This window comes from Podarcis cretensis (assembly GCF_951804945.1).
Source record: "Podarcis cretensis genome assembly, chromosome: 11".
Classification (NCBI taxonomy): domain Eukaryota; kingdom Metazoa; phylum Chordata; class Lepidosauria; order Squamata; family Lacertidae; genus Podarcis; species Podarcis cretensis.
The window spans coordinates 18,811,581-18,834,110 of NC_137180.1; the positions used below are offsets into that span (position 1 = coordinate 18,811,581).

Consider the following 22,530-nt stretch of genomic DNA (forward strand, 5'->3'; position numbering starts at 1 on the left):
CTGTTCTCTCCTTCCGTTGAGCAGCCCCTAAATGTGTTTAGGGGTTGCCCTAATCCTGTGGAACAGAATTGCAGAGGATGCAGGTGCACATGGATGGAGGAGAGAAGTCCCATTGTACTAGTGGTAATATTGCCCTAGATTTCTATTCCTTCCTTCATCAAGGGACATTTCAGAGTCTGTAGAAACAAATTATAATACAATAAAAGCAAAAAAACACACAATTCAATTGAAAGTGGGGTGGGAAGAGAGATCTCACAGCATCTGTCTGTCCCAGTGCAGGCCTAATAAAATAATGTGTGAAATGTCTGGCAGAACAAGGATGTCTTCAGCTTCTACCAGAAGATGGAAAGTATAGACACCAACCAAACTTCAAAGGAAAGGATGTTCCTAAACTGGGGTGCTAATGCCAACAAGCCCTCTGGTGACTCTTGGTTCCTCTGAGCTCATTCAAAGATGGTATAACCAAGAAGGTTCAGTGCTAAATATGTAGCCAGGGCAGTTCTTGAAAGACTTGTGATTTTGTTTCATGCAGAAATGCCTCTCCAAACTCTGGCTGCTGCACTTTGCACTAGTTGCAGTCTTTTAGGATGCAACCACATCCAAAACATGCCACCTTCATATTTTCTGGTCCCAGGAACCACAAAGTCGCAGCGCCTCCAACTTGTCAGTTTGGTTTATTGAACCTCATCCAGCCCATTACCATCCCCAGATACTGATCAAGCATCTTCACAGCTTCATCTGACGCAGATAACACAAAGAAACAGAACTAGATGCCATCTTCCTATTGAAGAATGTCTGGATTTGCCTCAGTTCTATTCAGGATCAGCTAGGTTTTCGAGGATTCTTGATGCACACTCTTGGCTTACAGATAATACATTAAAAAAACCTCTTTCTGAGCTTCAAGTGTAAGCATTCAACTCAGGGAATTTCCTGAAGCTTGGTTATACAGACTCAAGAGACTGCACAGCAATATTTTTCTCAAGGCCTAGAAATGTCCTAATCTGTCCCCTGCAGCCCAGCTTCGTAGCAGCACAATTAACCAGAGTGTTAAATATTTAGGGGCTTTTGAACAGAGATCTGTCTGGATTAGGATCCAGGGTTTGGACAAAAAAATAGGCTGCTTGGCCAGATGGTTTGCAAAGGTTTGCATCTAAAACAATTTTAATGGTTTGATACAAAAGAACTTTTTGTGTATGTCTCCACAACAAGGCCAAGTCAGTTTGAATGCTGAACATGCATGTAAATTGTCTTGTTTTACATTTGAAGTCAGAGAAAAACATCTGGAGAAAATGCTACATGGGAATGTTATAAACTTAACAAATATACACCGTGCACCAGTTGCAAACTTTGGCAACATAAGTGTGAGACTTAACCTCCCTTCGCCCCAAAGTATACAGGCACAAGACTTTTTATTAAAAATAGCATTCAGGCATCATGGTTCTTGCTTACAAGAGCCTTGCATATGGCTTGGCGATTTATTTTTCAAAGTGTCCTCCATGCTTCATTAAGGAAGACATGTAGCGGACACTATTCTTTGGAAGTCTTCAGTGAAGCAGTCCTTGCACAATTCTGCTTTTCAGAAGTTCCAACAGTGGCAGCACATTAGGCACCCTCAAAGCTGATTTCTTCCGTGAAGAAGCATATCACTCAAGTGTGCCCAGTTGATTGCTCATCTTCTCTGTTTTTAAATGGCCATTCCAGGACTCTTTTCCAGCTTAGAAGGGGGACGGGTCTAAAATCACAACTCTTATAAACCTCACTTTTGCACTTTAAGCACGGATTTTAATCAAGTGGTGTTTCGGGACTACATGACCTTTCCTTCCATTTCCATTTCCATTTTCCTTGCTTTTTCAGTGTTGTGGCAACCCTATTTGAACTCAATAGGTACATTCTGAAATACTTGCCCGTAAGTTTTACTCAGGCTGTACCAATTAAAGTATAATTGGGTCAGTAAGGTTAGCTAGGAAACCAACTTTTCAGAGCCTACCTAAAACTGAATTGGCCAAAAAGTCTAATGAAGACATGAAAGGTGATGGCACAGAATAAGAACCACTGTTGCTGTTCAGACACAACAGTAAATTATTATTTACTATTAAGTGTACGAGTCTTCGGCTTGTGGGCTCTCCGCTTTCCTCTGCTCCTCTCACATGGCTGCGAGATTACTGAAAGCTTTGGTTCTATTTTGAACTAACCATGGCTACTCATTATATCCAAACCCAAACTGAGTTTGACCTTGACTATCTTTAAACCATGGTTTATGATCTTGGATTGTTTCCCTAAACCAGGGTGTCCAGGCTTGGCTGTAACAAGTAACCCTGGTTAATTGAAAATGGAAGCGAAAGCTTTCTTCCTCTTTATGCACTAGATGAGAAGGGAAGGGAAGCACTCAGGCCCTGAGGCTTGTGCAAGCAACACTAAAATGTTGTTAAGCTGCCACGGGCATTTGGGCATACGCGCACAAACTTCTCATCACATACTACAGGTTTGCTGATTCACAACATGCACATAATTAAGAGCATAAGAAAAGCCTGTTGGATCAGGCCAATGTTCCATCTATTCCAGCATCCCATTCTCACAGTGGCCGACCAGATCCCTGTGGGAAAATTGCCCACAGGAATTCAAGCCAGCTGCTCCGCAACATACACAGGATTTCCACCCACCAACTGGGTGAACTGACCCTCATTTTCAAAGGACTAAATTTACACCAACAATGTGAATGAAATTTACTATTAATTTAAAAAACTAAGAAGAAAGCTTATTATTATTATTGGGACAAGTATAATCAACCTTAAGGGTGTTTTTTTTTTTTGTCCTGCAATTGTGTATCCTTTGCAGCTACAAGGCAACAGGAAGTATGTTCAAGAACTAAACAATCACATCTAACAATGGTAAAGGAACAGCTATGAGTCTCTGTAACCTTTGTGCGTGTGTTTAATCACAATGCAAGGGAAATGAGTGGAGAGTTGGCCAATTTAAATGTTGTGAACAGCTAGGTCTGAGGGTCGGGATATGCTGACGAGGTGTTGACGGTAAAATGGGTTATGGTTAAACTACAGCGGTACCTCGCTTCAGGTTACATACACTTCAGGTTACAGACTCCACTAACCCAGAAATAGTACCTCAGGTTAAGAACTTTGCTTCAGGATGAGAACAGAAATCGTGCTCCGGCGGCGCAGCAGCAACAACAGGAGGAGCCATTAGCTAAAGTGGTGCTTCAGGTTAAGAACAGTTTCAGGTTAAGAACGGACCTCTGGAACGAATTAAGTACTTAACCTGAGGTACCACTGTATTCATAACAGCTGCAGCTCAAATGCAGAGTGCATGCTTTGTATTCCCAAGGTCTGGGATTTGATGCCTGGCATCTGCTGGCAGGGCTGGGGCAATACTGCCATTTGGCCCAGGCAATACTGAGCTAGACGAGCCAATGGCATAACTTGTTATAAGGCTGCTTCCTAGGTTCCTGTGGCACAGGAGGTCTGGCACCAGCAGGGGGACACGGATCCTTTCACTTAACACCATTTCCCACATCTAGAATCATCCTCTCTGCCCTAGTGGGGGGGAAAACAATGACTTGCACATGTATTCACCACTTTGCTTCAACAATGCACACACGATGCATTCCATGCGGACAATTTAGACTGGGGAATTGATTTTTTTTTTTTTAATACTCTGCTCATACCAAATCAAATTAGCAGCACCCTGTAGCTGTTTTGAAAGAGTGAAAAAAGATTTAAGGATACAGTGGTACCTTGGGTTACATACGCTTCAGGTTACATACGCTTCAGGTTACAGACTCCGCTAACCCAGAAATAGTGCTTCAGGTTAAGAACTTTGCTTCAGGATAGGAACAGAAATCATGCTCCAGCGGTGCGGCAGCAGGAGGAGGCCCCATTAGCTAAAGTGGTGCTTCAGGTTAAGAACAGTTTCAGGTTAAGAACGGACCTCCAGAACGAATTAAGTACTTAACCTGAGGTGCCACTGTATCTGTTTTGTAATTCCCACATCATATGTGGGAATAATCAATATGTTTGTTTGGCCCTCAACCAAGGTTCCATCGTGACAGCAGAATCTTCCTTGATTGGCAAGCAACTCGACTTGATCCAGCAACTGCAGGAGGAAGGCTTTATTTTATTTTATTTTTTGGTCCTAGGCAGAAGGGAAGGAGCATTGCTGACCCTGAGCTTGCCCAATGTTGTGGTTAAGAGTGGTAGCCTCGTAATCTGAGGAACTGGGATCGCGTCTCCACTCCTCCACCTGCAGCTGCTGGGTGACCTTGGGCTAGTCACACTTCTCTGAAGTCTCTCAGCTCCACTCCCTTCACAGAATGTTTGTTGTGGGGGAGGAAGAGAAAGGAGAATGTTAGCCACTTTGAGACTCCTTTGGGTAGTGATAAAGCAGGATATTAAATCCAAACATTCTCTTGAGTTGAAATCTTCAGGTTTTCACCTAGGAGGGGTAGGGGGTTTCAATGAGAGCAAAAGGGATTTCAGTAGCAGAAGCAATATTCAAAGCAAGGCTCCAGGGCCTTGTTTTCCCTGTGCATTTAAAAATGAAACTGCAAAGAAGAAAAAGATCATATATTTGAAGAGCATTTGTTCAGGTTACTGTTTCATACCCTATACTACAAACAGAGAAACAGATGCTTTGGATGGCGATTCACACTTGGCTTGGGCAAGCTGTCCTTTCATCAGCCTTCGTAAATGGCTGCCGTGAACCCACGGTTTTACATCCCAAGATCAAAAGGATGAAGCAACGGAATCAGAGGACGTGTCAGAGTTGGAGCAGGATTTGCTCTCAGTACCAAGCCCTGCTTTCCCAGAAACCCCTACTCACTAGGAGCCCATTGCTCTACCATCCAGTCTGAGCTGAAGTCCTTTTAAAGTCTAGTGTTGTCTGTTTATGAAGCAACATGCAGGCCTCTTTGTCTGAGTTCCACACAGAGCTATCCAAGGTACTGCCTCAAACTTGAACTTTGCATAGCTTTTCTGTGTTGGAAACTGAGCTTTGCCTGTAATTGCTTTGCTGGGAATGGAACTTGCCTTGCCTGGCGTGCCCTGCCAGAACAAGAACTCTTGCCCATCCCTCCTCCTCACACTTAGCCTGTTTGTACTGCAATCTCCTGAGACAGTATATTGGTATCCCTGTTATCATCTGAACCCACAGAGGGGAATTTGTTTGTGGAAACTCTGGTTCCTTGTGAATGACACCGCGATTGTTAGAAATCAAGCAGTATATTTCTGTTGGGGGGTGGGTGGGTAATTTACTGAACAAAGGTCAATCAGAAATATATGCTATAGTGCCCGAGTTATGAAAATAATGCTATAATCAATAGCTTACAGAACTTCTCTGGGAAGGAAATTGCAGCCCTTTATTACTTTATTAATTATTTATGTACCCATATTATTTTATCTAAATTTGTGATAAAAATGTATTTCCACTTTTTAAAAAAGAGCAAAAAATATATCAATGTAATATAAAACACTTTATTGCTTGTGCAACACATTACAGCATAAAATATATAGCCACTTAAATAGGTGTTTAAGGCTCTGGGGGGAAATCACATTACTTACATTCTAAAATAGAATGAAACAGATGCGGCTATCATAATCCATTCTATACATAATCCATGCCTTGCACATTATAAAGCACATTTTAGGATACGTTTTGATCGTAAATCATGGGCACAACGACTGCGCACTTTTGCAGAGATTGGGCAATGGCACCAGGCTCCATGCCACCTGTCAATCATGGCCGAGCAGGAGAATGCAGCTCCAGGCTGCTGACACCAAACGACGACTGAGACATGCCAGAGAGAAGAAGATCTGCTAGGTGATGCTCAGCCATTTTAATTGCCTCCACAACCAGCACATACATGAACTGATGCTGTGTGCCAAACTAGGGGCAGAGTATCTCTGCATCTGAAGTATTCCTGAGTAGAACGTTACAGTGAGATCTGACCTAGCCACAGTCATGTATGCCTTGGAAACCAGTGCTATTTATTTTTTAAAAATAAGTTATGCTTCAGAACTCACTATGAACACTTCTCTCGTTCTCTTGGAATAGCAATGGCACCCACCTGAGAGATGCCGGAACACCTGTTGGAATTGACGCCATGCCTAATCCATTGGATTGAGGGTTGGGGAATGAGCTCATAATAGAATATATGTATATCATTATACAATAAAGATAGACATTGTCTTTGTTTCCAATTCCCACATTCTCTTTTCAGAGTCCTTTTGCAAAAGAATTCTGGCTGCTAGGCATATGGAGACACAGGAGCGATAGCTGACACAGTTACCTGTTTCTTCTCGCTCTTGCAACAGAAGCACCTTATCCTCACTATTAGTTTGTAGTTAAGCAACATCAGCACATAAGGGCTGACAACTGAGTATCCTGAAGACAGGACTGTCAAGACCGGTGGACCAAAGTAATAAGATCTAAATTTCTTCAGGCAGTAAACCAGGCAGAAGTAAGATACCCAGAGAGAAATAATAAGAAATATTAATAACAGAATGAGTTTAGATGCCCTGACGACCTCAAGTTCAATAGCATCGCCCCCAATCCATATGCCACCACACGTTGCCATTTTGTGTTTCCAAAGGAGGTATACTATTCGGAATCCAGCCAGGAGCATAATTAGCAGTGGAAGAAGATCAATAGCCACTAGGAAGATTTTTCCATACAAAATCTCCATCAGGTCATTTCTGTATTCCGTCTTACATTCAGCATATATCACATTGCTAAGTTGCTGGTTGGTTTCATTTTCTGTATACAGCTTTTCAGTCCTCGATGTATACAGTAACAGTGGACAGGATGCAGCAGCGCCCGCAACCCAGAGAGTAGAAATCAGCACCATGTGACACGTCAGATGCTTTCTGCATGCAGCCTCAACTGGTGGATGCACCACTCGACACAGTTTAAAACAGTAGAGCAAAGCAATATATAACGTGAACCATATGGCTTCAGAAGTAGTAAAATTTGTTAGGAACATGAGAACTTTGCAGCCGGCTGAATCCAACGCCACAGCAGAGGCATAAACAATCTTCAATACGTTCACCGCCAAGTTGTGTATAAGATTTACCCATGCAAGACTGAAAATAAGTGTGAATGAGGTTCGCAACTGGTCATCGATGCATCTCCTTGTGCAGAAAATCAACAATATATTTCCAGGAACACTGACGGCAATCACAATAGCGCAGGCGACAATCTCCAGTGTGCCGACACACAGGTCCGTGTCCCTTAGCCAATTAAGTTTCTCCATAACTAATCTGATCCGCAAAGATTTTGGACTTTCAGAAGCCTCATAAAAATGATTCCCAAGTTCAAAGGCTTTTCCCCTCCTGGTGAATGTTCATATTATGTATCATGCCAGAGAAAGGCATATACAGCAATCAGTCTCTTCACAGTGCGCAAAACTGAAAAACAAAGCCAAGCCAATGTTGTTTAAGCACATGCACTCAAGTGACCTTTATTTGTCTCATGTGGTGCCATCGTTACGAACAATCACATAAGCAGCATTTAATGAAAGGGTACAGAAATATGGCAACAACCTGGAAGCCTGCTGGCTTAAAAACATATCTCAAGATGCAGATCTTTCCAGCGAATAATATAACAAATCTCCCAGACATAAGGTAAAAGAAATCTAGAAAGCCCTATGGAAACAAATTGAAAGTTTATAGATATTTCTTTTAAAAAGTTGCTTTTTACTATCTTTATTCTGAAATACACTCTATACACACACACACACACACACACACACACGTATAAAAGTTATATTTTAGTCTGTGCCAACTGAAAATCTTGTCAGGGGAAATAAAGCTTACTTATTAAATAACCATTGAATACATATATAAAGGGGGGGGGGCTGACAAAAGCTTAACTATTGCAGAAGCCAAACTTGTTGTAATTCTTTCCATTTCCTTGGAAACATAATTTTACCCAGGAGTTTTTTTTCATCTGGAACTCACCGCAACTCAGTTCCAGCACCTCTCAGGTGGGCGCCATTGCCATTATAAGAGAGTGAGGGAGGTATTCATGGTAAGTTCAGGCACCTCTTTTTCTAGAAAAACAGCACTGATTTGGCCATTGACAAAAGACACAATGGGTGTAAGGTGGGGAAGAACAGATCAGCCTGTTTGGAGTCCCAGTCAGATTTACACGAGTTAATTCTTATGTTCATTCTGTCTCATTTCAGCATCTGTGATTTTTTAAAACATACACGATTATTATTTTTTACATTTTTAAAATATATTTCTTCAGGAAATATGCCTTTTTATGTACAGTGGTACCTCGGGTTACAGATGCTTCAGGTTACAGACTCCACTAACCCAGATATAGTATCTCAGAACTTTGCTTCAAGATGAGAACAGAAATTGCACGGCGGTGCGGCAGCAACGGGAGGCCCCATTAGCTAAAGTGGTACCTCAGGTTAAGAACAGTTTCAGGTTAAGAACGGACCTCCAGAACGAATTAAGTTCTTAACCCGAGCTACCACTGTATTTTATTCTAAAATCCGCATTTTGTAGGCTTTTAAACTCAAAGTACATAGTTTAGTGAGATATATTTCAATATCCTTTTTCACATTTTTATCTCCAGGTGCCTTCACCACAATGAAAACCTCTGCCAACACTGAGTGGAATATTTAAGAATCAACAGTGGAGTTTGTATAAGGGCTGCGATGCTCCTTGACTTTCTACACTGTGGGTTGTATTCAACTAACTTTTACTCAAAATACACCCATGGCTAACTTAGGTTCATGAATTTCAATGGGTCTCCTCAATGTTAGGTCTGCACAACCCAATACTCTGAAAGCATCAGAACATCTAAAAAATACAGCACCAATATTTTATGAAGATCAAAATGTGGTAAGTGCTAACAACAGCACTGATTGTATTTTGTGTGTCTATCAAATTATATATACATATGTACTGGATTAGAAGAGTGAAATAAGCGGTATTGCTTTTTACTGCCTTGTGTAATGAGGTACAATGATGATACAGAGCCTGCATTTTAATGTGGTAAATGCTAAGTATCTCAGGATTTCATTATGGCTGCCGGGGATTAATTTGAAGTTTCTGCAGTGAGTAAAACAATTTACCTATCCACACAAATCGGGAAGTTTTTAATGTTTGATATTTTATTTGTGTTGGAAGCTGCCCAGAGTGGCTGGGGCAATCCGGTCAGATGGGTGGGATACAAATAATAAAAGTATTATTATTATTATTATTATTATTATTATTATTATTATTATTATTATGTCTCAGCCCAACAACCTCTGCCGCTGTTCAGCCAACAGCAGCAGTTGTGCTTGTCAATTGCGTTTGTGAAGCTTATCTAATGAAATGAATGAAAACTGCACAGTATCACCGCTTAGAATGTTGTATACATTCAAGGAGATATGAAGTGCTCATAAATAACTCTGGGACGGGAGCCTTACTACAGTCCAGTAGCATCATGACAGACGCTTTTTAATTAGAGTTCTTTTTTTCCATGCAATTGTACATCAGAAGTATGAGAAGAACAAAAGCTCTGAGATAAACAAGCTTCAGAAACCGAGAAAATGCCTTCTATTAGGACAAAATATATAACAAAAAGATATTTTCTCTTACAGAACTTGAGTTCCTTTGTTACCCTATCGTCACAGTAACTGGTGAGGAGGGGGGAAGCAATTGTGTCTCCTGAGAGGTTAACCAACACAGAAGTGCAGCTTGTATTGTTCAGATATCTGTTCCCAGTCTATAGCAGTTCAGGAAGGATGATTTTCAGTGTATTTCAGAAGGCACAAATCTAATGTTAATTCTTTGGCTCTAGTAAATGCCTGGGAGAGAAATCCCTCAAGTATTTATCAGCTGTGAGCGGCTTTTTGATAAGGTTTTGCAGTGAATTATTTTTCTTTGGTGTCAGTCTTATTCAATGTATGCCATATTGAAAGCTCCCCTTGAAGCTTTGAACAAAGATTAAAGATGAATATGTGTTTTCTGACGAGGGCTGTGGCTTCATTTTTCAAAACGGCAACCAACACAATGATATAGCTTTTCACCGTCTCCACAGCTCATAGAAAGCAAACCTTTCTGGCTCACTCGTGTTAAACTTAAAATGCTACTGCCTTTTTTAAGAAGAAGAAAAAAAAGAACATGGTTATAAACATTATGACAATGAGAAAGAGCTGCATTAAATTTTCTAGTTCCGAAGTGTCTTGCAGGAGCAGTAACACTATTCTGCCCATGCAAGGCAGTCCTGCCAAATTCTTCCAGTTTCCCCTCTGCCATGCCCCATTACACACCATTTCAAAATGTCTGTCGGCTGCCAGGTGGAGTTTTTCAGAGAGCAGGAGATGATAGGAGAAACCGGGGTGGAGGAGCTAGTAGATCTCTATTGTGCAAGCAGTAGTGCTGCTCATGTATTTCTAGATCCAACCCTCAAAGTGTAAAGCAATATCAAATATTTCATTCAAAATAAACATATTGCATGCCACCCCAATCTCTGAGTGGTGCGAAATTTCCAGGCACTTACCCAGGGTTTCCTCGGAGTGAGGGACAGTGGAGACTATGGTGTCCTTATGATATATGATTTATTTACACATACAGTGGTACCTCGGGTTAAGTATTTAATTCGTTTCAGAGGTCTGTTCTTAACCTGAAGCACCACTTTAGCTAATGGGGCCTCCTGCTGCCGCCGCACGGCTGGAGCATGATTTCTGTTCTCATCCTGAAGCAAAGTTCTTAACCCGAGGTACTATTTCTGGGTTAGCGGAGTCTGTAACCTGAAGCGTATGTAACCTGAAACATCTGTAACCCCAGGTACCACTGTATATACAACCTGAGCCTATGATGGAGAGGCTCACAGCATTAACATCCCAAAAAGTATTGTCTCTTCTATAGCCACAGCCTTGCATTGAAGCAGAAATCAACTATGGCTCTCCTCATGCTTTTGCTTGCAGCCTGCTTCCAGCCCATTTCTCATACACATAACCTCTGTCTATTGTCCTCACTTCTAAGTGAGCACACTCATTTGGCCTCTGGCACAGAGCAGATGCCTGTTTTCTTTGTCCATGGAAGCAATGACAAACCTAGACAGCATCTTAAAAAGCATTGACATCACCTTGCCAACAAAGGTCCGTATAGTTAAAGGTCCGTATAGTTTCCCCAGTAGTGATGTATGGAAGTGAGAGCTGGACCATAAAGAAGGCTGATCTCTGAAGAATTGATGCTTTTGAATTATGGTGCTGGAGGAGACTCTTGAGAGTCCCATGGACTGCAAGAAGATCAAACCTCTCCATTCTGAAGGAAATCAGCCCTGAGTGCTCACTGGAAGGACAGATCGTGAAGTTGAGGCTCCAATGCTTTGGCCACCTCATGAGAAGAGAAGACTCCCTGGAAAAGACCCTGATGTTGGGAAAGATGGAGGGCACAAGGAGAAGGGGATGACAGAGGACGAGATGGTTGGACAGTGTTCTGGAAGCTACCAACATGAGTTTGACCAAGCTGTGGGAGGCCGTGGAAGACAGGAGTGCCTGGTGTGCTCTGGTCCATGGGGTCACGAAGAGTTGGACACGACTAAACAACAACAGAGCAGATTCTTTTCTTATGCTAAAGACCTATACTTAGGGGTCATTATGCCCCTTGCCTGGCTACTTCAACAATGGACCCCCCCCCCCAAATCACAACAATATAAGTGACTTTGTAATACTCAAGTTTGAATGGCTCCAACCTGTCAGCACCTCAATGACCAAGATAAAGAGCCATATTTTTCAGAAATGCATTCTTTCCCAGAGGACTTGAGCCATTTGCATAAGACATGTTAATTTTGCATAATTACAAGGTCCCAGAGTTTACAACCCCGTTATGTAAGAGACTAGGCAATTTTCCAGTTTGGGGCTGCACGTAGCTTTGCTGTTATTTAAAATCCATTTCCGAGCATAAGATTTTGAATCTATCCAGCTACCATTCAACAAGCTTTTAACTTCAGGTGTAAAGGAATACCACGGCTCACGTTTCGGATCTGCCCTGATTCTTTTTTGCCAGATGCTTGAACATGTTTCAAGATATTCTTCAAAAAGCCCTTCTCCCAACAAGCCATGGTTATATATTTACTTTTGTTTATAGTCATATTTATGGAAAACAGCACGAGTGTTTCAACGAGCAGACCCAAGAAAGAAAACGGAGATGTCTGTTTGCCCATTTGCAGAGATGATTTGCTATTAAATGTGTTTTGCTACAGTTTCATATATTCAAACAAAGTGACAACCTGACATACCGCGACACTATTTTGACAGTAATATGCTAGATAAGGATATGTAATGCAGTCTCTGGAGCATTGATTATTCTGTCTTCTAGAACTCCCTTTGCACAATCCCTCCCCACACACACACCCCGTCAAAATGATGTAAAATAGTGTTGTTTCTATTAGATGTCATCTGCATTGTCTGGCTTTTCTCTCATTGACTAAGTATCTCTGTAGCACCAACTTATTTTATTCATTTTTCCCCTTCTTGTTAACCATGTATGCCAAGAAAAACATATGGCACAGGATGAGTTATCTGCTCAGTCAACTCATATAAAATTTAAAGGGAAGGGTTAGATGGATTTTCACTGTCCATGCATGAATCTGAAGCAGCACTTTTGTCTAAGAAAAACAAAAAGCTAGCAGCGGGGCCGCTAAAATAGTGTGATTGATTTCAGTGGAGGAGTGAATTCTGGGACTGGGATTACCTTATCCCTTATCATGTTTATTCAGAAGTTTCCTTAAGTTCAAAAGTTCATAGCTGCATGCATATAATGATCTGGTACTTCTGAAGCAAGCCAGAATAAAAGTCATGGTTTCAGTCAGCACACAACAGCTATCATAAAACACACTGCACAAGTGATAACAGATCACCTTCCAGATTGCTTTTAAAAAACACACCACACAGAACACTTATAAAGTGACTGATAAGGAGAGAGATAGTCTATTCCTTCCAGGAATGCTTGGAGTTGGATCACCATTATATGCTGTAACACCTCAGCAAGAGACAGTAAGATGAGGTCTGGCCTGCAGTTTGATGGTTCCTCAGCATACAAGAATATTTTTCAGAAGTGGTTTCACCACTGCCTCCTTCTATACTGTAGGGCCTGTTCCCTCTCCCTGGAAAGCACTTTACAATTGCTCTGATGCAGCAGATCAGTCCTTTTTCTTTCTTTCTTTCTTTGCAGATTTAAACACTAATCGTCGGTTGAAGCACACACAAACAGAACTTTCACTGGCATGGATGTAAGTGGTGTTATCTGCAAAGTGCCTTGCAAACCACAGTGACTACAGTGGTACCTTGGTTCTCAAATGCCTTGGTACTCAAACAACTTGGAACCCAAACACTGCAAACCAGAAGTAAGTGTTCTGGTTTGTGAACTTTTTTCAGAAGCCAAATGTGCTCCGTTTTGAGTATTATGCTTCTGGGTTGAGTGCCACACTTCCGTTCTGAGTGCCACAATTCCATTTTGAGTGCCACACTTCCGTTTTGAGTGTTACGCTGAGGTCTGTCTGTTTTTGCTATTTATTTAGCGTTTTCATTTGATTGCGTGGAATGCAGTTCAGCTACTAATTGATTGTGTGACTGCAGTACATTGTTTATTGCTTTCATTTTATGGATCAATGGTCTCGTTAGATAGTAAAATTCATGTTAAATTGCTGTTTTAGGGGTTGTTTTTAAAAGTCTGGAATGGATTAATCCATTTTGCATTACTTTCTATGCAAAAGCACGCTTTGGTTTTGGAACGCTTTGGTTTTGGAATGGACTTCTGGAACGGATTAAGTCTGAGAGCCAAGTTACCACTGTACTCTGGAACTCTGATTGTAAATGACCCCCAACCACCAGAAACAGCTCTGCTGGATGAAACTGCACAGAAATAATGTAAACCTTTTCCACCACCAGTACTGCCTTTCACTGCCATGAAGCAGGCTTTAAAATGTCCAGCCTATGTCCAGTCAGTGTGCTCTGAATCTTCCTCCTTTGCTCTAAACTTCCTTTGTCACTGCTGCTTCGTAAGACCCAGAGATGCAATTTTTTATTCACTTGCCTAACAAATTTGTACCCTGCCTTTCAAGACCACAAGACAAAATTAAAAATTAAAATTAAAACAAAATTTAAAAACAATACAAGTTTTAAAACAAGCAACGAAACAAAGTTATTTAAAAAAGAGAACAGTGTACAAAATAACTAAAAGGCCATTATAAAAACATTCAGGAAATGCCTAAGTGAAACAAATTTCAGTATTCAGGGTCCGTTTAAACAGAGCAAAGAGGGGTCTTGTTGCAAATGTATAGAGAAGCTACAAAGATGTTGGGTTTTTTGTATTAGAGGGAGTATCTATGAGTAATTTAGATCTCTCCCCATGACACCCACTTATTCCAGAGCCCAGACAGAGTCAACAGGACTGACAAATACATCGGCAGGGAACTATGCAAACACAGTCAGGAAGTCAAATGGATTCATCAGCCTCAGGGGGCAGATGAGAGAAACCAGCCAGCTCTTACAGTGCTGATCTTGTTGTGGGGAGAGGGAGTGAAACATCCCCCCACCCAAAAAAAGGTGAGCCGTGCTGCCTGACCTCAATGCTACATACAATCATACCTCATGTTATGTTTGCTTCAGGTTGAGTGTTTTCAGGTTGCGTCCCACGGTGACCTGGAAGTACCGGAAAGGGTTTGTGCAGACGCGCAAAATGACATTACACACATGCGCAGAAGCGGCGAATCGCGACCCGCGCACGTGCAGACGCGTGTTGCGTTCTGCTCATGTTGCAAACGGGCTTCAGGAATGCATCCCATTCACAACCAGAGGTACCACTGTACATGCTTCCTTTTCCAAGGCTGTCTCTGCATCAGTGGAGGTGGGTGCTGGAATCAGATCACAGACCCAACCTGTGCACACCAGCAGTGCCATTGAACCAATGCTGGCATCCTGGCACCTGGAAGGATTCAGAATTCTTGACACAGTGCAAGAGTCATGCTGCTCCAGCAACACGGCAAAGAGATCGTATACTGCACAAATACTTGAACGGGAGATTCAGTACCACCATTGGGAGGTGACATCCAGCTCTACCTCTCCTTCCCATCGGAGGATGCTGTGCAGGTGTTTAACTGGTGTCTGGAGGCTGTCATGTACTGGATGAGGACTGAAGATGAATCTTTATGCCGTGTGTGTGTGTGTGTGTGTGTGTGTGTGTGGTACCTGTTCTTCCTCATTTACAGCATGCTCTCTCCAAGGAGTGTGACCTGCTGTCAACCTTGTTATTGAGGAGGAATGGTGGGAGCCCCCCCCCCCTTTTCCTGAACCTTCCCAAGGACAGGACAGTATTGATTTAGAACAGTGGTTTGCAGAGGGGCAAAGTCCAGAGGGGAAAAGCTGGGAAATACTGGGTGAGGAACAGCTAGAAGAGGAAAGACCAGGAGAGAGACAGCTGGCAGATTCAGTGTCCTTGGAAAGCATTCCAGACCCTCCTTTGCCTAAGACTAGGTGGGCTTTGAGAGCGATAGAACAGAAAGCGCAGCGGCAACAAGCTCAGATTACCCAACGTAGGAGTGACATAGATTAATGGGGACGGAGGTAAACTTTACTGGGAGCAACGCCATTTCTAGAGAGATATGTATTCCTTTCTCTCTCGCTATGATTATTAAAGAAACTATCTGGTAAGAATGCTCCTTTTGTTTGATCTGCTTATTTATTGCCACAGGGGTAGGGATCTGATTCCCTGAAGCCTGACAGTTATCATTTTAGACATATTTGTTTTTCTAGGCATTTGGCAGCAGTTACAATATGATATTGTACTTCTACAGTTAATCTGTTTTTAATAACGTGAATGTGATTTTAACTTTGGCTGTAAATTGCTTCAGGACTTTTTTAAAAGTGGGAAGCGATATACAGTGGTACCTCGGGTTACAGATGTTTCAGGTTACATACGCTTCAGGTTACAGACTCTGCTAACCCAGAAATAGTGCTTCAGGTTAAGAATTTTGCTTCAGGAGAAGAACAGAAATCGTGCTCCGGCGGCATGGCGGCAGCAGGAGGCCCCATTAGCTAAAGTGGTGCTTCAGGTTAAGAACAGTTTCAGGTTAAGAACACACCTCCAGAATGAATTAAGTACTTAACCCGAGGTACCACTGTATAAATTAAATAAACCCGAATAAACCTAAACCTAATCCCAACAAGATGGAGATACTATGGGGATTGGTGGTTCCCACGTCCCAGAATCAGGTTAATGGCCTACTCTGAGTGAGGTTGCACTCCCCATGAAGGATCACATAGATGGTCTGGGGTACTCCTTTATTCTTCCTTGTCACTGGAGGCCCAAGTAGTACACCATCAATGGCTGTTCCTGAACAGTAATAGCCTAGTAATCCATGCCTTTGGCAACCAGATGGAGGGATGGTCTTCTGAATTTATACTGCACATTGAGGACTTGATTTTCTGTGATTTCATGTTGTAGGCCTACCCTAAGATAGTTTTTATGATGATGGATGGGAAAAACATTAAATAAATAAATAAATAAATAAATAAATAAATAAATAGCTATTGGCATTGGTGGACAATGGTTCATTTCAATCACTGAAGCAATGCACTTGCAAGGAAATTCCATACTTGCCTTTGATAGTAATAACTATGATTCTTTTATAGACCCGTGCTATCTCCCTAATAGTTTTTAAAGTATCAGAGCACAAAAACTTGTTTTGCATACACTTGCACATTCTGAAAGGCTGCCGAGAAAAACAAGCATTACCTCCCCCCCCCCCCCAATTTAACTCGAAGGGCCAATCAGAGCCGAAAATTAATATTTGTTATTTTAAAATTTAAACAATACACACACTTCATGCTTTCTGCAAAAGCTAATGTACTGTTAAGTTTAATCTTTCTGAAAATGCCCAAACAAATTAGAGGTCAGCTTATTTGTTTAAACCGTTGTATATGATTTGTTTTGTTTGATTAATATATGCTGGCATTCACTTGGAATTCCGACAAGGCTATTCACTGATAATATAAAATATCCTTCTGTCATGCAAGATTAACACACTTATTTCATGTGGCCCAGCTCAAATACCCTTCATTTCAGGAAGAACAAATTTCATATGAATTGTAGTTTGCAGAAAACTTATAAGCATTTCTAACCAGCTTTCCATAGCTTCTTGGCCTTATTGTTATGCAGATAGGAGCCAAATTATATGGAAAAATCCATTCTCCATATGATGTGCGTGATATCGAAGGCGAAAGGAACTGTTAAAGGAGCCATATTGAAACAGAGAGCGACTAAGCACTTCAACCTTATTTCTATATTTTGTTTCAACCTTCTTATTTCCCACTGTCATAACAAAAGAAAGCCAGGAACAATATTTTATACTGCAAGCACATGTATCTCATATGCAAACACTTCAAGATGTTGCGCTGCTGTTGAGTGTATGTATCTTTAGTGCATGTTAATAGCACCGTTGCATCTGAAAAAGTTATCAAGGGTTTGAAACAACTCCCCTAGGAGGAAAGGATACAAACTTTGAAGCTTAGAGTAAGGGCAGGGGCATGATGGAGGTGTGCTATAATTATGCATGGTGTGGAGAAAGGAGTTTTTCTCCCTTTCACATAATACAGTGGTGCCCCGCAAGACGAACGCCTCGCAAGATGGAAAACCCGCTAGACGAAAGGGTTTTCCATTTTGGAGGCGCTTCGCAAAACGAATTTCCCTGTGGGCTTGCTTCACAAGACGAAATGTCTTGCGAGTTCCTGCGGGTTTCCCCCCTTTCCCCCCCTTTCCTAAGCCGCTAAGCCACTTATCAGCTGATGCGCTGATAAGCCGCTTATCAGCTGATCCACTAAAAGCCGCTAAACCGCTAATAGCGCTAATCCGCTAAGCTGTCAATGGGCTTGCTTCGCAAGACGAAAAAACCGCTATACGAAGAGCCTCACGGAACGGATTAATTTCGTCTTGCGAGGCACCACTGTACTAGAAACCAGGGCTATCCAATGAAGCTGAACAATGTGAAACTCAGGACAGACGGCACTCTGTCACAGAGGACATAGTTAAACTCTGGAATTTGCTACTACGAGATATAGTGGTGGCTGCCCAGCTGGCAGGGTTTAAAAGAGGATTAGACAAATTCAAGGAGGAGAAGGCTATATCAATGGCTATTAGTTATGATGACTATATATTCCTAGGTATAGATACCAAGGTAAAGGACCCCTTGGAGGGTTAAGTCCAGTCAAAGACGACTATGGGGTTGTGGCGATCATCTCGCTTTCAGGCTGAGGGAGCCAGCGTTTGTCCACAGACAGCTTTCCAGGTCATGTGGCCAGCAGGACTAAACCACTTTGGCACAATGGAACACCGTGACGGAAACCAAAGCACACGGAAACGCTGTTTATCTTCCCACCACTGCAGTACCTATTTATCTACTTGTGCTGGTGTGCTTTTGAACTGCTAGGTTGGCATGAGCTGGGACAGAGCAACGAGAGCTCGCCCCATTGCGGGGATTCGAACTGCCAACCTTCTGATTGACAATCCCAAGAGGCTTGGTGGTTTAGACCACAGTGCCACCCTTCGTATCAGAGGATACTTTTACTCATGTCCTGCTTGTGGGCTTTTCATAGTTATATGGTTGGCCAATGGGGAAACAGAAAGTTGTACCATGTGGTGCTTTGGTCTGATGCAGGATAGTATCAACTCCAGATTCTGGAGCAAGAAATCCTCTATGGACCCACCCTCACATGCACCAAGTGTGTCTCCTCACTGCAGCATGGCTATGGGGTGACCATGTACCAGTCACTTTTTTTTAATCTAACCCAGGGTTTCCCAAACGGGTCTCCTGTTGTTGTTGGACCACAATTCCCATCATCCCTCTCTAGCATGATCAGTAGTCAAGGATGATGGGGACTGCATTCCAAAAACAGCTAGAGCCTAAAGTTTGGGAAACAATGATCCATGCGATGGTCACCTCCAGGCTTGACTACTGTAATTCGCTCTACGTGGGGCTGCTCTTGAAGGTGTCCCAGAAACTCCAGCGGGTGCAGAATGCTGCAGTAAGGCTCCCCACAGGGTCTCTGCCATGGGAGCATATTCACCCAGTGCTTTTCCAGCTGCACTGGCTCCCGGTGGAGTACAGGGTCAGATTTAAGGTGCTGGTTTTGACCTTTAAAGCCCTTCACAGCCTAGGACCCTCGTACCTACAGGACCACCTCTCCCAGGATGCCCCACGGAGGACCTTAAGGTCCATAAACAGCAACACCCTAGAGGTCCCGGGCCCTAAGGAAGTTAGATTAGCCTCAACCAGAACCAGGGCCTTTTCAACACTGGCTCCGCCCGGTGGAATGCTCTGTCTCATGAGACCAGGGCCTTGTGGGATCCGATTTCTTTCTGCAGGGCCTGTAAGACAGAGTTGTTCCACCTGGCCTTTGGCTTAGAATCAGTTTGATTCCCTCCCCCTCTTTCTTTTTCCTTTCTCCTCCTGTGAAGAGGCTGCATCCTAATGTTTTAATGTTGTATCTTAATCTTTTAAACTGTATTTTAATCAACTTGTTTTTATTATTGGTTGTTAGCCACCCCGAGCCTGCTCTTGGCTGGGGAGGGCGGGGTATAAATAATAACAATAACAACAACAACAACAACAACAACAACAATAATAATTAATGGTCCAACCCTAACTCATAGGGTTGTTTTGAGCATAAAATCAGGAGGGGGGAACCATGTATGGTTCCCTGAAGGAAAGCTGGAATATAAATGTAATAACTAATGTGTGAAGCAAAGCTAAGTGTACCGTTGTATTATGAATCATCAACTATTATGGAGCTCCAGTCTGGGAACGCTGAGGGCTTGATATTTAATTCTGCTTCTCCCATGGACCTCTTCCCTGACTTCTTCCTATTACGAGCTCCTTTGTGGTTTCAGACAGTAAACCCCTCTCAGTTCAGACCCATTCTCACAGCTAAATCTACAAATGCTGCAAAAACGAGAGATGCAAACCCTAAATTCTGCTCCCTAGGAAGTAAGTCCTATTTAACTTGATGGGATTTAACTCCCAAGGAAATATGCTTTGAAAAGGGCTGTAAGCTACCACCATTTTTATTGGCTTTCAAAAGAAACAAATGTTATGAAATTATGGTAGTCCAATAGGGCACGCAGGTCAGGGAAATTATATGAGAAATCGTTTTAATAACCAATTCAATGAATTATTCAAAGGTAAGGAAAAAGGTCTAAGAACAAGTTGCCAGGAACCCCTCAACCCCCAGGTACAAAGCAGAAAATAGACAGATCAACAGTTACTTCCAAGGAGAACTATTGCTTGTATTATCAGACACTTGGGCAGGTAAGAGTACCTTTGTAATATGAATCATCACCTGTGATGGAGTGCAAGCCTGGGAACGCTTGAGGTCCTGAAATTTAATTCTGCCCCTACCATGGACTTGTTCCCTGGCCTCCTCCTGTTACAAACCTCTTTGTGCTTTCAGATAAAGGAAGTAAAATTACACACAAAAGGGTTCAGCTAACACAGTAATGCTCGCAGAACAAAGAAATGCTTTGGTGTGTGGCATCGTCATGAAAGCATGCCTGAGAGCAGTCATGGCTACTCCGGTGTACAAAAAAGTTTTGTGTGAATCAGCTGTGTGTGATGGATGTTTGGATAAAATAAACCAAAAGTAACCACGGGTTTTCGTAGTTGCTGCATTTTCGATCCTTTCAAGTCAAAAGTGATATAATGAGACACATTACAAGTATTTAATTAACAACGGAAGGAAAGCATGGGAATATTGGTTTTTGGGAATCCCCTCCTTTCCCCCGTTTCCTCTTTGAATGGGTGAGTGTACATGAAAGATACTATCTTTGCATAGTTGTTGTTTAAATAAGTCATAATTAGAAAAGGCTTATCATTGCAATATGCTTTGCAGCATTATAGATATCGTTTTGATCTGCCCACCCTCCCTTAGTCTCCAAGCAAAATAATTCTTGAAAGCAGTCATTACACATCCTTCAAAAGGAAGCTGATGCTGGCAAACAGATGTTCTTTCTAGTAAAGATACCCTAATCTTCATTATATTGCTCTGCAAGATGTTTCTCGTAGTATCTTTCCTAAAGGCATTTAGCATACATTTGGCAGATAGGGAATTTGCCCTTTCAACTCGCTAGTTTTCATAAGAAACAACACACTAATAGTTTTCCATGTGATCTAACTACACTACAGCGCTGATTGTCTTATCTGAGCTACTTAGATTATGTTCATCCTGTGCATCTGGGTGTACATCTGGGAATGAATTTCTGGTAATCTGCTGGAATTCCTTACAGTGGTCGTAAAACAAAAGGTGCCCCTAAAGGCTATACAAACACACTCACAAATGCTTTATTTGTATTTTGGTTATTCAGGTGTCTTCCACTGGCCATCAAGTGCAATTATGATACAGTAACTTTTGATGTGTCTACAAATAATTGACCTCCCAGCTTTTTTTTATTACTATTGACTCACGTGCCAAAAGCAAGATACCGTATTTTTTGCTCTATAAGACTCACTTTTTCCCTCTTAAAAAGTAAGGGGAAATGTGTGTGCGTCTTACGGAGCGAATGCAGGCTGCGCAGCTATCCCAGAAGCCAGAACAGCAAGAGGGATCGCTGCTTTTGCTGTGCAGCGATCTCTCTTGCTGTTCTGGCTTCTGGGATTCAGAATATTTTTTTTTCTTGTTTGCCTCCTCCAAAAACTAGGTGCGTCTTGTCATCTGGTGCGTCTTATAGAGTGAAAAATACGGTACATAAACATTCTTCCCTTATTAATGACCACTCAGTTATTTAACAATAAAGTTCAGCTAGCTGCCCTCATGACAGCACACCTCTATAGTAGGAACACCTCCATAGCGCCAACCTCAGCACCCCACTGTTTCCCCCCACCCCAGGAAGACGCATCCATGGTGCTGTTGGGGAGCTGCTGGTGCAGCGGCAATGTACACTTCTGTTTGGATCTATATTGTGACATGTATGTCACAGATATCATTTCTGTTTTCATCCAGAAAGAAAAGCCTGTTTCATGCGACCTATGAGTAATGTAAAGGCTGCATCAATATGGTGGCCAGGCAGAGTGCCTTTCCTTGCTGTTCCCTCCATGTTGAGCCAAAACAATGCTGTCAGCAGCTGATGGGAGCCTGTTAAAAAGGGGTTAAGGGGCTGATTTGCATGGCGTTTTCCATATGACGAGCTGCCAAATGGATGCAGCTTCAAGTAGTCACATTCAGGCAAAGTAGTGTGTCGAAGTTTTTACTTTTCTGCACTGAAAAGCTTCAAAACAACTGAGAACTGTTTTTTTAAGAAGCTCATGTTGGGACGGGCAATTCTATCTATTTTGGTTTCTCACAGTTTCTCATTTTTTTCAATCTTCAGTTCAGTCCTACACACTCCTGTAGCAATTCACAAGCTTTTCCTCATGGAAATTTAGAATCATAGAATCATAGAATCATAGAGTTGGAAGAGACCACAAGGGCCATCGAGTCCAACCCCCTGCCAAGCAGGAAACACCATCAGAGCACTCCTGACATAT

The 22,530-nt window shown here is 42.2% G+C and overlaps 2 protein-coding genes across 3 annotated transcripts in view; both read right to left on the reverse strand.

The window, feature by feature from the left end:
* Nucleotides 1-22,530, reverse strand: part of SNCAIP (synuclein alpha interacting protein) — a 92,383-nt gene that overhangs the window by 54,166 nt on the left and 15,687 nt on the right. The window lies entirely within an intron of this gene.
* On the reverse strand, nucleotides 6,247-7,589 carry LOC307226498 (uncharacterized protein). Its single transcript, XM_079995204.1, has one exon. It carries the CDS (start codon nucleotides 7,259-7,261, stop codon nucleotides 6,257-6,259), a length of 1,005 nt encoding a protein of 334 aa, XP_079851330.1. The 5' UTR covers nucleotides 7,262-7,589; the 3' UTR covers nucleotides 6,247-6,256.

What these genes read in the sequence shown, in the direction of transcription:
- LOC307226498 (XM_079995204.1), bottom strand. Translation starts at nt 7,261, where the DNA reads ATGGAGAAACTTAATTGGCTAAGGGACACGGACCTGTGTGTCGGCACA.